Source organism: Scyliorhinus torazame, chromosome 5, assembly GCF_047496885.1.
Source record: "Scyliorhinus torazame isolate Kashiwa2021f chromosome 5, sScyTor2.1, whole genome shotgun sequence".
Taxonomy (NCBI): domain Eukaryota; kingdom Metazoa; phylum Chordata; class Chondrichthyes; order Carcharhiniformes; family Scyliorhinidae; genus Scyliorhinus; species Scyliorhinus torazame.
Genome location: NC_092711.1, coordinates 80,234,328 through 80,249,243, shown reverse-complemented (window position 1 = coordinate 80,249,243; position 14,916 = coordinate 80,234,328). Strand labels below are relative to the sequence as shown.

Sequence of the window (14,916 nt, the reverse complement as noted above, 5' to 3'; positions counted from 1 at the left end):
ATTCTCGGCTGCCTTTGCCTTCACGACCCGAAGCTCCCGCTCCTGGGTCTTTTGTTCCTCCTTTAGCCCTTCGATCGCCTGTAGTATCGGGGCCAACAGCTCTTTCTTCATTTCCTTTTTGATCTCTTCCACACAGCATTTCAAGAACTCTTGTTGTTCAGGGCCCCATGTTAAACTGCCACCTTCCGACGCCATCTTGGTTTTTGCTTGCCTTCCTTGCCGCTGTTCTAAAGGATCCACTGCAATCTGGCCACTTTCTCCTCCTTTTTCCATCCGTATCCAGGGGGGATTCCCTTCTGGTTTACCGCACAGTGTTTTTAGCCGTCAAAATTGCCGTTGGGGCTCCTATCAAGAGCCCAAAAGTCCGTTTCACAGGGAGCTGCCGAAACGTGCGACTCAGCTGGTCATCGCCGCACCCGGAAGCTATTTGCCTCATCTTAAACATAGATTGTATCAGGAAATCCAGCCTGATAATCATTGAATAAATGAGCAAGTTAATTAACGAACCGGAGGAACTCTTGGTCACATAGATCCGTTTGGACCACGTTGACCTGTCGGTGTTAGTCACTTTCCGATTTCGATTGTCCTTCGTTACATATTAATGACGCTAGGGTGTAATCCAATTAATAGCATTGTCCCCCCCTCTCTTTAATTGTTCACACCGCTTTGCAAAATCTCTTCTGAAACTCTCACACACGTGGTCATGAAAAATAATAATAAATAAAATATCCCGTCAATGCTGCCACTTTCACCATTTCTTAATACTCATTTGGTAGAAACAATTTTCAAACGGCCGATAAAGCTCGTTTGAACTCACATGTCACCTGATGGAATTTGTTTCTGATTAGTGCAACTGACATCCTGCGTTTTCGCTGTCCTTTGCTCAAAAAAATAAACCAGGTCATCAAAAACCCTATTATTTCGGAGGTGGATAATGAAAGGATGGTGGAGAGAGGCTGAGCCAGTTAATGAGACAAATTATTTAAAAAAGGAAAGTGTTCTGCTTTCAATCCAGCCTGATGATGTTCGCTCGGAAAAAAAGGAGCCTACGAAAGGATTGAACTGAAGTACGATTCTTGGACTGGTGCACAGAATCTCCTAATTAAAAAACAATCAGTTGCGGGATGTGGGTGACGCTTGTCCGGCCAGCATTTGTTGCCCAGCCCTAAATGCCGCTGAGAAGGCAGTGCTCAGCTACAGTCTTGAACCGCTGGAGTCAATGTGGTGCAGGAACATCCACACTGTTTTAGGGAGGACATTCTAAGATTTTGACCCAATGACAGTGAAAGACAGCTATATATTCCTAAGTCAGATGGTGAGTGGCTTGGAGGGGAACCTCCAGGTGTCTGCTGCCCTTGTCCTTCAAGATGGTAGACGGCGTGAGGTTGGAAGGTGCTGCCTAAGGGACCTTGCGGAGTTCCTGCAGTGCATCTTCTCGATGGCACACACACTGCCACTGTTCTTCGATAGTGGAGTGATTGAAGGAGTTTTAGTTGGGTGTAGCAATCAATCATTTTGTTTTGTCCTTAAAGGTGTCGAGCTTGTTGAGTGTCGTTGGAGATGAACTCACCCAGTCAACTGAAGAGCATTACATAACTTCTGCCTAGCTGTTGGTGGACAGGCGTAAGGGAGTCAGGTGGTTAGTTACTCGCCGGAGGATTTATACCCTTTGACCTGCTCTTGTAGACGCATTATGTATACGGCTCATCCAATTCAGTTTCAGGTCAGTAGGAACCTCCAGATTATTAATCAAGAGGGATTCAGTGATGGTAAAACCATTGAATGTCAAGAGGTGATGGGTAGATCATTTCTTCTTGGGACCTATAGCCCAGTCAACCATTTAACATAACATGGTCAAGTACTGGTTGCGAAACTGAATAAGCTGTGTGCATGCCCACGAGTTGTAATACTTAATATACTATTTCTACTCACAATGATAGAGAGCAAGGTCTAATCTATCATTAGGTCGGCCTAATGATGTACGTTTGAATTGAAATCACTGTTGCAGTCGAGGTAATAGTCAAATGCATACAGCAAGTTCTCATAAAGAGCAAATTGATAATTTGGTTCAGTGATGTCGATTGAGGCTTAATTGTACGGGAAAGCAATCGGACTCGACATAAAAGCGTTTTATGGGTATTTCAGATCCTCCTGAGAGGGCAGATGGCGCTTCCATTTAATATCTCTCCCTTAGTACTGGCAGTGGAAGTGTCATCCTGGATGATCTACTCTGGTCTCTGAAGTCAGGTTTGAAACCACAACCTGCTGACTTCAAGGAGAGAGAATTGTCAGATGGAACAGTTACCACAGAACCGCGGATGACAGTTACTCACAGAGGTGGGATTCCTTGGACAGGCAGTTCTATATCACGAGGGTTTTTGTACAGCGACAGAAGCGTTTTAAACCAGTGTGTCACTCAGTGCACAGAAATATACGGCGGTGTCCTGAATTTCTGCTCGTATTATTGTTAAAGGAAACGTCTTTCCTTCTTTAGTCTGGTTGGCCACGAATTTTCCTTTGGCAAAATCCGCATCTCTTTTATCTCTGTACAAAATAAACTGCAGTGTCTTGTCCTCGTGCTGTCTGTACCAGTACAAATAGGGATCACTGTAGCCTGTTGTGTAACTGCAGTCGATTTTCATGCTACCTCCTTCAGTAATGTGCAGCACAGTCTGAGTTTGCGACGCAGAATCTGCTTGAATAAGCCCTGAAATAAAGCATATTTTAAAAAATGCAAAACTGAGTTGAAAAGTTTATCAACATCACGCTACTACAAACAGGTAAAACAGACATGGCTGTACCTACCGATCAGCAGCCACAATATAACCAGATGAAGATGCGGCCTGAGCCTCATTATATCTTCAGCAATAATCTCTTCGAATAGCAGAAGTATTTACTGCTGGAATCTGAAAGTTGATAGATGATCGACACAAAACTATAGGGAAGGTGTGGAAGTGTCGTGTGTAAATATTTTCCAATATATAGTACCGAATGCGACAACGGCATTACAGTATTTTAACACCAATGCTGACTGTTCAGTTCCTCCTGTACCACCTGCCCGCGATACTGCTCTGGGCGGGGCTTGCGTTTGACAATGAGCCCCACCCCTCCCATGCTCACGCCACTTGTTCAGAAAGGAAAATATTCGGGGTATTTAATGTGGCAATTGGACTTTTTTTATAAACGTGCAAAGGAAGACACAGAAAAACAGTAAGTGAGAGAAACTAGGATAGAGGAAACAATTGAAATAGAGGAAGCAAGTGAGATGTGTAAAGAATGAAAGATACAAACAGAGTAAAAAGTTTCCATTGTGAATCTCACAAGAATTCTCTTTTGTTTGTTTTGTTTCTATTTCCTTTCTACGAGCGATTATGGTATGGTCAGCATTTATTGTCCATCAAAAACTTCACGAAATATGGTGTAGTATCTCTTTGAACTACCGCAGTCTGAATGATGAAGATGCTCCCACGGTGCTATTTTATTGATAGTTTCAGGATTTTGATGGAAAGACAACGAAAGGAATGGTTGCTTACTCCGAGTTAGGAGAGGGTGTGAATTATGGAATCACAGGGTTAAAGTACAGGAGGAGCTCATTTGGCCAAATTCTTCCAGTCTGCATGAGTATACAATAAACCCCACAGCATATTAATTGTCCATCGACCTGCAGTTTTTCGAATATACATCGCATCATATATTATTGTCTGTACTTCCACCACTCTACCGGGAGGAATCAAATGGCAGAACAGGCCGGAGAGCCCAAATAGCCTCCTCTTGGTGCACATTCCTTGTTAGCTTCACAAGCAAAGTCACTAAAGAGCTCTTTCTGGAGCTGTCAATACTTACGGATGTTTTTGAATGGAAGCTTACCATATATTGGTACAATATATTTATGTTTTGCGTTCGTATAGCTCTCCTTCAGGACAAACGCAGTATTCTATTTTGTTATATTAGAGACAACTTGGTTCTTTTCTGCAATCAAATACTGTAAAGGAGAGAATAAAATTAGGTACTCGATGGCTTGTGGGGTTTTGATAGAGGAGATTTCAAATTACAGTCAACAAATTAGGGCCAAACCGTTGAGCAGAGATGTTAGGAAGGACTTCTTCACACACAGGGTGGTAGAGGTTTGGAACTCTCTCCCACATGCCGCAGTTGAAGCTAGGACAGTTGCGAATTTTAAATCTGAGATTGACTATATTTTGTTAAACAAAGGTGTTAAGGGATATTGACAAAAGGCAAGTATATGGAGTTAGAACATAGAACATACAGTGCAGAAGGAGGCCATTCGGCCCATCGAGTCTGCACCGACCCACTTAAGCCCTCACTTCCCCCCTATCCCTGTAACCCAATAACCCCTCCTAACCCTTTTGCTCACTAAGGGCAATTTATCAAAGAACAAAGAAATGTACAGCACAGGAACAGGCCCTTCGGCCCTCCAAGCCCGTGCCGACCATACTGCCCGACTAAACTACAATCTTCTAAAAGAACAAGGATGGGCAATCGACATAACCTGCACGCCTTTGGACTGTGGGAGGAAACCGGAGCACCTGGAGGAACCCCACGCAGACACAGGGAGAACGTGCAGACTCCGCACAGACAGTGACCCAGCGGGGAATCGAACCTGGGATCCTGGAGCTGTGAAGCCACAGTGCTATCCACTTGTGCTACCGTGCTGCCCTAAGGCCACAGACCAGTCTTGGTCATATTGAATGGCGGAGAAGGCTCGATGGGCTTAATGGCCCACGCCTGCTCCTTTGTTCTTATTAGCAGAAGATTCCAGAACCCATCAAGCAAGTTCATGGAAATTAATGATAACGTCAGAGAAATATGTGGATGTCACTCGCTAAAACCATTGAATTGCCAGGCAGAGACAATGTACCACATTCAACCACAAAAGGGCGCTCCAACATAGTTTTTCCATTTTCACTGCCCATTTTCACTGCGGCAGATCACTCACTTGATAACAAGGCACTGGGGAATGAGGAAGGCCTTTCGTCCCATCTCAACTGATCGGTTCACAAATGCTCCACACTCGTTCACCGACAAGACAAAGCGAATGGATCGGCTTTTGGTTCTGTTACTTGGGTACGGATTTCAATCCAAGTGCTTAGTACAACGTTAAATTGATTAAACGTCCGACGTGGACACACAGGAAAATGCTGAGGTAAAGCCTGACACCAAAATTCGTAAAACAATATTAAATCAGATAACCAAAAGCTAAGTGGTTTTAGGGAGTGTTAGAAGGAGGAAAGATAGATGCAGAGATTTAGGGCGGATAATGCAGGGTTGAGTGCCCGGTGGCATTCAAATGGATAAGATGGCTGGTAACTTGTAGAGTAACCAGATTTCACGAATACTAGTTTTTCCTCCTGTTTCCGCACCTCCACGACACCTGCAAGGCCCGCATTTAATAGAAGTCATCAGTTGCTCTTGAGAAGGTGGTGGCGGGTTGCCTTCTTGAATAGATACAGTTCCTGGGATGAATGTGCACCCAGCGTGGTGTTAGGAAGGGAGTGACAGGGTCTTGATCCAGAGACAGTGAAGTAATGGCAATGTATATCTAAGTAACCATTTGAAGTGATTATATGGAAGCCTGTAAGTCCTGGTTTTCCCAGGTACATATTGCCCTGGTCCTTCTGGACGGTAGCACCCGTGGGTCTGGAAGGTGAAATCTAAGGAGCGTTGCATGCTGGGGTGCATCTTGTAGTTTGCACTCATTACTGTCGCTGGCCATTGGTGATGAAGGGAGTAAATGTTTTTAAACATATTAGAATCAAGCGAGCTGTTTTGTTCTGAATGGTACTGAGAGTCTTCAGTGTTGTTTGAGCTGCATTCATTCAGGAAAGTGGAGATAATTCCATCACGTTCCAGACTTGTGCCTTGTAGACAATCTTTAGGCAGTCACAAGCTGATTCCTGGTCTTTGACCTGCTTTTAGGCCCACGATATCTATAGGACTAGTCCAGTTCAGTTCTTGGTCAATGGTGACCACCAGGAAGTTGATTGTGGTGGTATGCAGCGGCGGTAATGCCATTAAATGTCAAGGGGCGATGGTTAAATTCACTGTTTTTTGGGATGACTATTCACTGGCACTTGTGTGGCGTGAATGTTAATTCCCAACTGCCAGCCCGAGCCTGGTTATTGCCCCGGTTTTGCTTCATTTGAGACACGGATGATGCTGAACGATGAGCAGTCATTAGCGAACAACCCAACTCCCGACCTTTGGATGGAAGGAAGGTTATTAATGAAGAGGCCGAAGATGGTTCCTCCCAGAATAATACCCTGAGGAATTCCTGCAGTGCTATCCTGGAACTCAGAAGATCGAGCTCCAAAGATCACAACCATATTCCTTTGTGCCAAGTATGACTCAAACAAATGGAGGGCTTTTGCCTGATTCACATTGACTCCAGGATTGCTAGACACCTTTGATGCAATACTCAGTCAAATGTTGCCTTGAGGAGATTTAAATCATGAATACTCAAGACTTCAGAACCAGAGGAACCCAGATATCTTGGATGTGTCTGGCTTCTAGGAGATTAAAGCGATAAGGTGGGTAGGGGCCATGGAGAGATTTGTATCGAGAGAATTTTAACCTCAGTATGTTTCGTGGACAAGATCTAATGTAGGTTACGAGCACAGGTTGTGAAGCTGAAGGAATGCCTTCGACGAGTTAAGACTCTGACAGCCGACTTTTGGATGAGTTGAAGTTTACAGAGGATGGAATGTATGAGACCATACAACTGTCTGGAGGTAATGAGGCCATGGATGAGGATCGAATCAGCAGATAAACCGAGGCGGCGGAAATTCGGGTCTCTATACGGAGATGAGAATAGGCTTTCTTCGAAATGGTACAAATATGAGCTTGGAAACCCATCTTGGGATCAAATATGTCAACGAAGTTGCAAACTCAGAGAGTTAACATTGAGAGGATGGAGGCTGCAGCCAGCGAAAGGAATATTGAGTGAGGACAGAAAATTATGCTTTCAGTCATCTAATATTTAATTGGAAACACTGCTGCTCATCGGGGACGGTTCATTGGATACTCTGTCTGTTAAGAAGACAACTGTTGAGGAGTCAAGTGAGGTGGTTGTGAGTTAGAGTTGGATGTTTTCAGGTGTATGTGAAACTAAGGTTTTGTTCCAGATGCTGCCGCTAAGCATGAGGAGGGCAGCAGCGTTAGATCCTTGTGGGACACAGGAGGTGCGGAAACACCAGGACAAACTAGTATTCGTGAATTCTGGTTACTCTACATGTTCTTTTCATCTTTTCCATTTGAATGGGTATGAATATCAGCCCCCACAGAACCGATGCTCTCATTTCCCATCAGACAATACAACCCCATCCTTTCTGTCTCCACAAAGTTTCGAAGTGACTCAGCGCGGGTAAAAGACCAGTCACTGCCGCGTTTCCCTATTGAGATCTCAATCAGACACCATAATCACACCCTAACCAGGCTTGATTTCACTCCAGCCAAAGATTACCAAAGGTCAAGCGTCTGAGTCACCACCTCTCATTTAACTGCTATTTCTCAGAGACTTTTGTGGTTTAAGGTCATCAGATAATCCAGGTGGAGGTGGCACGGTGGCACAGTGGTTAACACTGCGTCCTCACAGCGCCAGGGTCCCGGATTCATTTCCGGCCTTGGGTAACTATCTGTGTGGAGTTTGCACGTGTTCCGCTTTCCTCCCACACTCCACAGATATGTAGGTTAGGTGGATTGGTCATGGTAAATTGCCCCTGAGTGTCCACGTTAGTTCGGGTTATGGGGTTACTGGGATAGGGTGGGGAAATAGGCGTAGGTCGGGTTCATTTTCGCATGTTCGGTGCAGACTCGATCGGCTGAATGGCCTCCTTCTGCACTGTCGGAATTCTATTCTATTCAGAAGATGAATATGGCCACCAGGGGGCGTTTCATTGAGCCTCCAACCTCAGCAGATCGTTGCTCCCCGCCCCTCAGTGAATATATAAGAGATACGTTCCTTCATAACAAGCAGGAAGGAATATAATAGATTGCACATACCTTTCCCAAATCGATCGATGTTCCTGTAATATTCCTGAGCTGCTGAGCGAAAGAAACAGGAGAACGCAACGAATGAAATAGTAATTTTCAATCTATTGATTTTAGGTGAGTGTTTTGGGAAAAAGTTGGGCGTTAGGCCTTTTTATTTGGTGTTTCTCATTTGCCGAACCCCCTTTCTCAACAGTTATCGCCGGAAAGGCTGCGATCCACCAACCACAGCAGATGATTGCACAAGAGGGATAATCGATTGAACTCCGGTGCAATGCAACTACCAGTGGTACAGACAGTATCCACCGGTACAGACAAATAAAGAATCGAGGCCCGAAATACATCCTAATCTCTATTAGCGGCAATACAACGGCCGGGCGGTTCACACTCTTTATTGTCCCAACAAGAAGTAATAACATTCTCGGGACTGACAACACGGCAGTGTCAGACGCTGGAGTGTATCAGTGTGCGCTGAGGCACAGTGAGACAAAGGCCCAGTGCTCCAATACAATATCGACTGCAGCTTCCGATCAAACAATCGCGACACTTCTCATTTTCTTCCCTAAGTGTCAGATGCAGGTCCACATGCTTCCATCATTGTGTAACTAAAAGGATTTTCAGACTACCGTGAAAGTGTCGTCTTATTTAAGGAATGTTGTACTGCAGCGCAAGTCAATCTCGAAGCAAGGATTATTCAGGCTGAGTTGAATTATTTCGTGAGATACAGTTAAACATGTTCGAGTCATTCAATAGGAAAGGATTTTACTGGTTTCAAGCACCCAGAAGCAGGGATTTCCATTTTCAGATATATTATTTCAAAGAGATAATCTCGCAGAAATGTCACTGCACTGCTGATCCACCCAATCACTGAAATTGGCATGCGGCAGCAATTTCGCTGTCTTGTGGTCTTGTCAGAGCGAGAGCAGCAAGTGGACGCAGTGACCGGTGACAATGATAGTTAACCTGACAGAATTGTGCAGTGAGCCTCAGCTGTCTCCGCAAGTGATAAAGCGGAAATAGAGACAGTTGAATCTCTAGATGTCTGTGATCACCCTGCCCTTGCTCGCTCTTCCAAGGGACTGCGAAACAATAGTGTGGTAAGGGCATTAAGTGACCCGAATTACAGAAAGCTCGGATCCGGTGAGAGGATTTGGTTTACAGTAGGTGTGCCTGTTAGAAAGCGAAATTTCAATCGCCTTTCAGATCGGGAACCGCCTAACCCACTCCCACCAGCCCAGGATTCTCCTTTTGAACTGATAATCAACTTTTACATTTGCTTTGGTATCATCTTCTCAATCACCATGAGGGCATCATCCCAGATCGCAACAAAACTCAAAGAAATAAATGCATTTCTCCTCTCCATACCCATTTTCCCACATGCCTCCTTGTTGGACCGGTGAGAGGACTGTACCGGTGGTTCTGCGTCTACTGCCTGCTCCATGGCGTTTACAATTAACCATTGAGTGCAGGTAGTCTCCCACATTGCAGCTCAAGCTACACTTCACATTCTGATCACTTTGAGCGTAAAATAGGGATCTCTTAATACTCGTCCAAAAATCTCATTTTGCATGTTGAACACGTGTTCTCACCTCCATGCCTGCACTGCAAACGTTGTTGTTGAATGTATGAATCATAGCAACAGTAATAACAACTTTGACAACTACTAATAATATACTTCGTTTTCTATCAATGCCAAAGTGCTGTTTCTGTCTCGTCATTTTCCTTACTTGTATGTTCTCAATATTTATTTTGCACTCTGGGTCTGGTATTTGTCCCGTCATTGAAGCCAATAGGTTATCCCACTATCCTCTGGTGGTGGCGACATGGAACTACAAGGTACAGCTTTCAAGTGCGTCAGAGTCTTCAGGGCCCAAGGCTGCATTCAACAATTTCCGATAATGAAATCGAGAATTTTTATGTCTTTTAAAAGTAGACTGTATATATTAGTGAAGGATTAGATATGTATAAATACACCACCTTCAGTCAAATACATTCCGACTTTCCCTTTTGAAGGGTCTTCATCAGATCTGAGTCAGGGAGGTTCTGACACTCAGCCTCTGTCCTCAAGGAGTTAAGGCAGAAAGAGAAGTGTTTACTTTAAACTGTATCTAATAAACTACATAGAGCGGCAACTAATTTAAGCAACATGCAGAAACCCAGCAGTATTCATTCAGATATTTCCCTTCCCAAACGATTGTGGACAAAACGCGTATTTTAGGAAAATCTTTTTATTTTGTGCACACTTAACTTGATAAATTTCAGCATTGTAACCACCGCTGAACCTCAAGTGATCCACTCTATCTACCCCCCTCATTATCTTATAAACCTCTATTAAGTCGCCTCTCATCCGCCTCCGCTCCAAAGAGAAAAGCCCTAGCTCCCTCAACCTTTCCTCATAAGACCTATCCTGCAAACCAGACAGCATCCTGGTAAATCTCCTTTGCACCCTTTCCAATGCTGCCACATCCTTCCCATAATGAGGTGACCAGAACTGCACACAGTACTCCAAATGTGGCCTCACCAGGGTCATGTATAGTTGCAGCATAACCCCGCGGCTCTTAAACTCAAGCCCCCTGTTAATAAACGCTAACACACTATAAGCATTCTTGACGGCTCTATCCACTTGAGTGGCAACCTTCAGAGATCTGTCGACATGAACCCAAGATCTCTCTGTTCCTCCACATTCCTCAGAACCCTGCCGTTGACCCTGTAATCCAAATTTATTTTCCAAATTCTGAACTCACATCTTTCCCCTCTTTTCCTGCTCTCTCTCATCATGCTCTCCCAGCGCTCATCTTGTCTGTGAGACTTACCCTTTGCCCCTTTGACCCAATTCTCACTAAACTGTTTAACATCCAACTTCCACAAACATATAATTTACAGCGCAGAACAGACCATTCGGCACATTGAGTCTGCACTGGCCCTTGGAAAGAGCACCCTTCTCAAGCCCACACTTCCACCCTATCCCCATAACCCAGTAACCCCATTTAACCCTTTTGGACACTAAGGGCTATTTATTATGGCCACTCCACCGAACTTGCACATCTTTGGACTGTGGGAGGAAATCGGAGCACCCGGAGGAAACCCACGCACACACTGGGAGAACGTGCAGACTCCGCACAGACAGTGACCCACACCGGGAATCGAACCTGGGACCCTGGGGCTGTGAAGCAACTGTGCTAACCACTGTGCTACCTGATTTATTGGATTCAAGTTTAAATACAAGCAGACACGGGACAATGAGCAAACTCCACACAGACAATGACCCTGGGCCGGGATAGAACCCGGGACCACGGCACCTTGAGGCAGCAGTGCGTTTGAGGGCGATTTGCTGGTGCCTCTTCTCTTCTCGTCGGCAAGGCGCTCAACAAACTCTGCAGTGGTATTGGCGCCTTTCCCAATGCCTCTTGCAGCAACTAATGAACATTGACACAGATTTCAACATAAATCACCAAAGCTAAATAATTTCCACTTAAGATTCAAGATTAGTGTTGTGTCGTTCACCTATATTTTTATCACTTAAATACCAATGCGCTTGATTCCGCAAATTTGGTATTTTGAATTTAATGCGTTTATTATACAATTAGAATTCGTATTGGCAGGCGGCATGGTGGTGCAGTGGTTAGCACTACTGCCTACGCCGCTGATGACCCAGATTGCAGTGAAAGGGAGAGATTTGCAAGACTCAACCAAACAAACACATATTTTATTATTGTCAGAAGTCGGCTGGCATTAACACCGCATACACGCACACAACCACGGTCTCACTTTTAGCAATCTCCATCTGCTGGACCCTTTATGCATTACACACACACACACACACACAGTCTCACTTTCAGCAATCTCCCTCTGCTGGACTCTCTCAGCATCACATACACGCACACAACCTACAGTCTCACTTTTAGCAATCTCCACCTGCTGGACCCTTTATGCATTACACACACACACACACAGTCTCACTTTCATTCACCTCTTCATTCACCTGAGGAAGGAGCAGTGGCAGTGACAGTGGGGAGCAATAGCGGGGATAGCAGACAGAGACTAGTAAGAAGTCTGACAACACCAGGTTAATGTCCAACATGTTTGTTTCGAACACTAGCTTTCGGAGCACTGGTCCTTCTTCAGGCAAATGAAGAGGTGTTGTAAGACTTCTTCCAATAAAAAGCAGGTTAGAGTCCTGTCTCTTGCTGCCGTGTCTGTTGAGTATATTGAGGCTGTGTGTGACCAGCCCAGCTTCTGAGCAGAGGACAGAAGACTCTGTTTCTACTGAGTTATGTTCGCAGCAGCATGTTTAAATGGAATTGAATGAGGATGACACTCCCACAGGGAGAGTCCAGAGTGACTTTGCTACAGTGACAGGGGTCCACACATATCCGAGCTGTCAGCACACAGTGTGGGAGGCACGGAAGTGAGGGATATAACATTTTCAAATCAAACTCCAAAGACACCAGAAGCTGAGTGGAGCTGACACTCGTTCGCTCGCTGCCAAAGTCTCCGGGAGGTGGCTGCATATTGCTGTGGATGGAGAGCTGTCAGTGTGTGTTACACAACACACATGGGAGAATGTTGGGTAGTAAATGAAGATTGTTAACCTAACCAATGGGTCAGTGTAGTGGAGTCCCTTGCAGTGCCACACACACTGTATTCACATGGAGCGGACTTTCGGGGCAATGTGATCGTCATGGAAGAAAGCTTCACAGATTTCAGGGGGAAATTTCAAAGGGGCTGTTTAGCGCAGGGCTAAATCGCTGGCTTTGAAAGCAGACTAAAGCATGCCAGCAGCACGGTTCAATTCCCGTACCAGCTTCCCTGAAAAGGTGCCGGAATGGGGTGACTAGGGGCTTTTCGCAGTAACTTAATTTGAAGCCTACTTGTGACAATAAGCGATTTTCATTTTCATTTCTCAAATGTGTCGTCTGGATTGCGAGTGACACAGGACCTTTTGTCTAGCTGAGTGTGTGTGGGATACAGTTTACAGAGAGCCGAGCCTGGATTGCCTGTGACACAGGACCTGTTGTCTAGCTGAATGTGTGTGAGGTACAGTTTACAAAGAGCTGAGCCTGGATTGCCTGTGACACAGGAGCTGAGTGTGTGTGAGGTACAGTTTACAGAGAGCTGAGCCTACAGTCTCTCTCTGAGGTTACTTGTTTAAAGCACATTTGCAGGATCAGATCTCTCCCCGTTGCTCAGCGAGTTCTAAGATTCTGAAATGTGTAACGTTTTCCAGCTCTAAACTGTAGCGACTGCCTAAATATGAATGTCCAGGCACAGACACAAAGATTCACACACAGGCACAGGGACACAAACACACACACAGACACACACACACACGCAGACACACAGACACACACACACAGACACGCACACACACACACATTAAACAAAGAGGTCAGTTTATAAACGTGAGCTTCCACTGTAAAAGCAGCAAGAGTGTTTGGATGAAATGGATTTCTGTGGAAACTTAACATAAAGCAGCAAATCAGGATTGGCTCTACCTTCTGTAGTTGAAGACGATCAAGCTGCAATGGCCAGTTGTAGATGGTGTTCATTGGGATCTGCATTGTGGCTGAGGTGTAGATTGGGGCAAGAGAGAGAGAGACACAGCCCTGGGATAATCCATCGAGCAGGGGCTGACAACACACCCTCCCAATCTCTGAGGTTTCTCTTGGTCTGGCCCATACCTGGAGGAGGTGTGTTCAGGTGAGGATAACTGCGAGCTGGTTGGGTATCATTAGTGGGAGGTGGGGATTCATTTTGTGAATCATTGGGGGTACGTAAAGAGTAGGAATCCATTTCCTCGCTCTTTACCATGTGGACTTCGTAAGTATAAGTGTTTAAGCTCTGTGTGTCTTTGTGTGAATGTGTGTGTGAGCATGGAGTCCCAGCTCTGATATTTTACACCTCACAGTACACTCCTGACCTGGGATCTGTCTCCCCACCACCGAGGCTGAGCTGAGCGTGAATCAAGCCATGGAGATTATGTGGAAAGGTGAGTATGAAACTCCAGTTTCTGTCTCTTTGATTCCTGTCTCATTCTGCTATTGACTCTGTCTCTTTTCAATCCACTTTCTCTCTCTCTCTCTTACTGCATTCCGCCCAATCTCTCTCTCTCCCTGTCTTTTTCCTATCTCAATCTCTGTCTTTAATTCCATTACGATGTACGCTCTAACATTTCTCCACATTAACTTTCTCACCGTCTCCATCTCTCTGTCTCTCTCCCGCTCTCTCTCTCTGTCTCTCTCTCTCTATATATATATATCTTTCCCTCTGTGTCTTTCTCCCTCTGTCATTCTCTGTCTGTCATTCTCTGTTTCTGTCTCTGTCTTTCTCGCTCTGTCTCTCTGTCCTTCTTTCTCTCTGTGTCTTTCTCTCTGTCCTTCCTTCGCTCTCTGTTTTTCTCTCTCTGTGTCTTTCTCTCTATGTCTTTCTCTCTCTCTGTCTTTCTCTCCCGGTGTCTTTCTCTCTGTGTCTTTCTAGCTCTGCGTCTTTCTCTCTCTGTGTCTTTTCTCGCTGTCTCTCTGTATTTTCTCTCTTTCTCTCTTTCTCTCTGTCTTTTCTCTCTTTCTCTCTGTCTTTCTCTTTCTCTGTGTCCTTCTTTCTCTCTGTCCTTTCTCTGTCTTTCTCTCTGCCTCCCTGTCTTTTGTCTCTGTCTTTTCTCTCTTTCTCTCTGTCTTTTCTCTCTTTATCTCTGTATTTTCTCTCTTTCTCTCTGTCTTTTCTCTCTTTCTCTCTGTCTTTTCTCTCCCTCTGTGTCCTTCTTTCTCTCTGTCCTTTCTCTCTCTCCGTCTTTTCTCTCTCTGTCTTTCACTCTCTCTGCTTTCTCTCGCTGTGTCTTTCTCTCTCTGTCTTTTCTCTCTTTCTCTCTGTCTTTTCTCTCAGTCTTTTCTCTCTGTCTTTTCTCTCTTTCTC

The 14,916-nt window shown here is 45.0% G+C and overlaps 1 gene segment (V, D, J or C); it reads right to left on the bottom strand.

Moving 5' to 3' along the window:
* Nucleotides 1–2,399: 2,399 nt before the first annotated feature.
* LOC140422786 (T cell receptor alpha variable 19-like) lies at nucleotides 2,400–11,876 on the bottom strand. The segment is given in 3 exon segments: nucleotides 2,400–2,707; nucleotides 7,250–7,311; nucleotides 11,866–11,876. Coding segments are annotated over 3 exon segments (381 nt in total).
* Nucleotides 11,877–14,916: the final 3,040 nt, after the last annotated feature.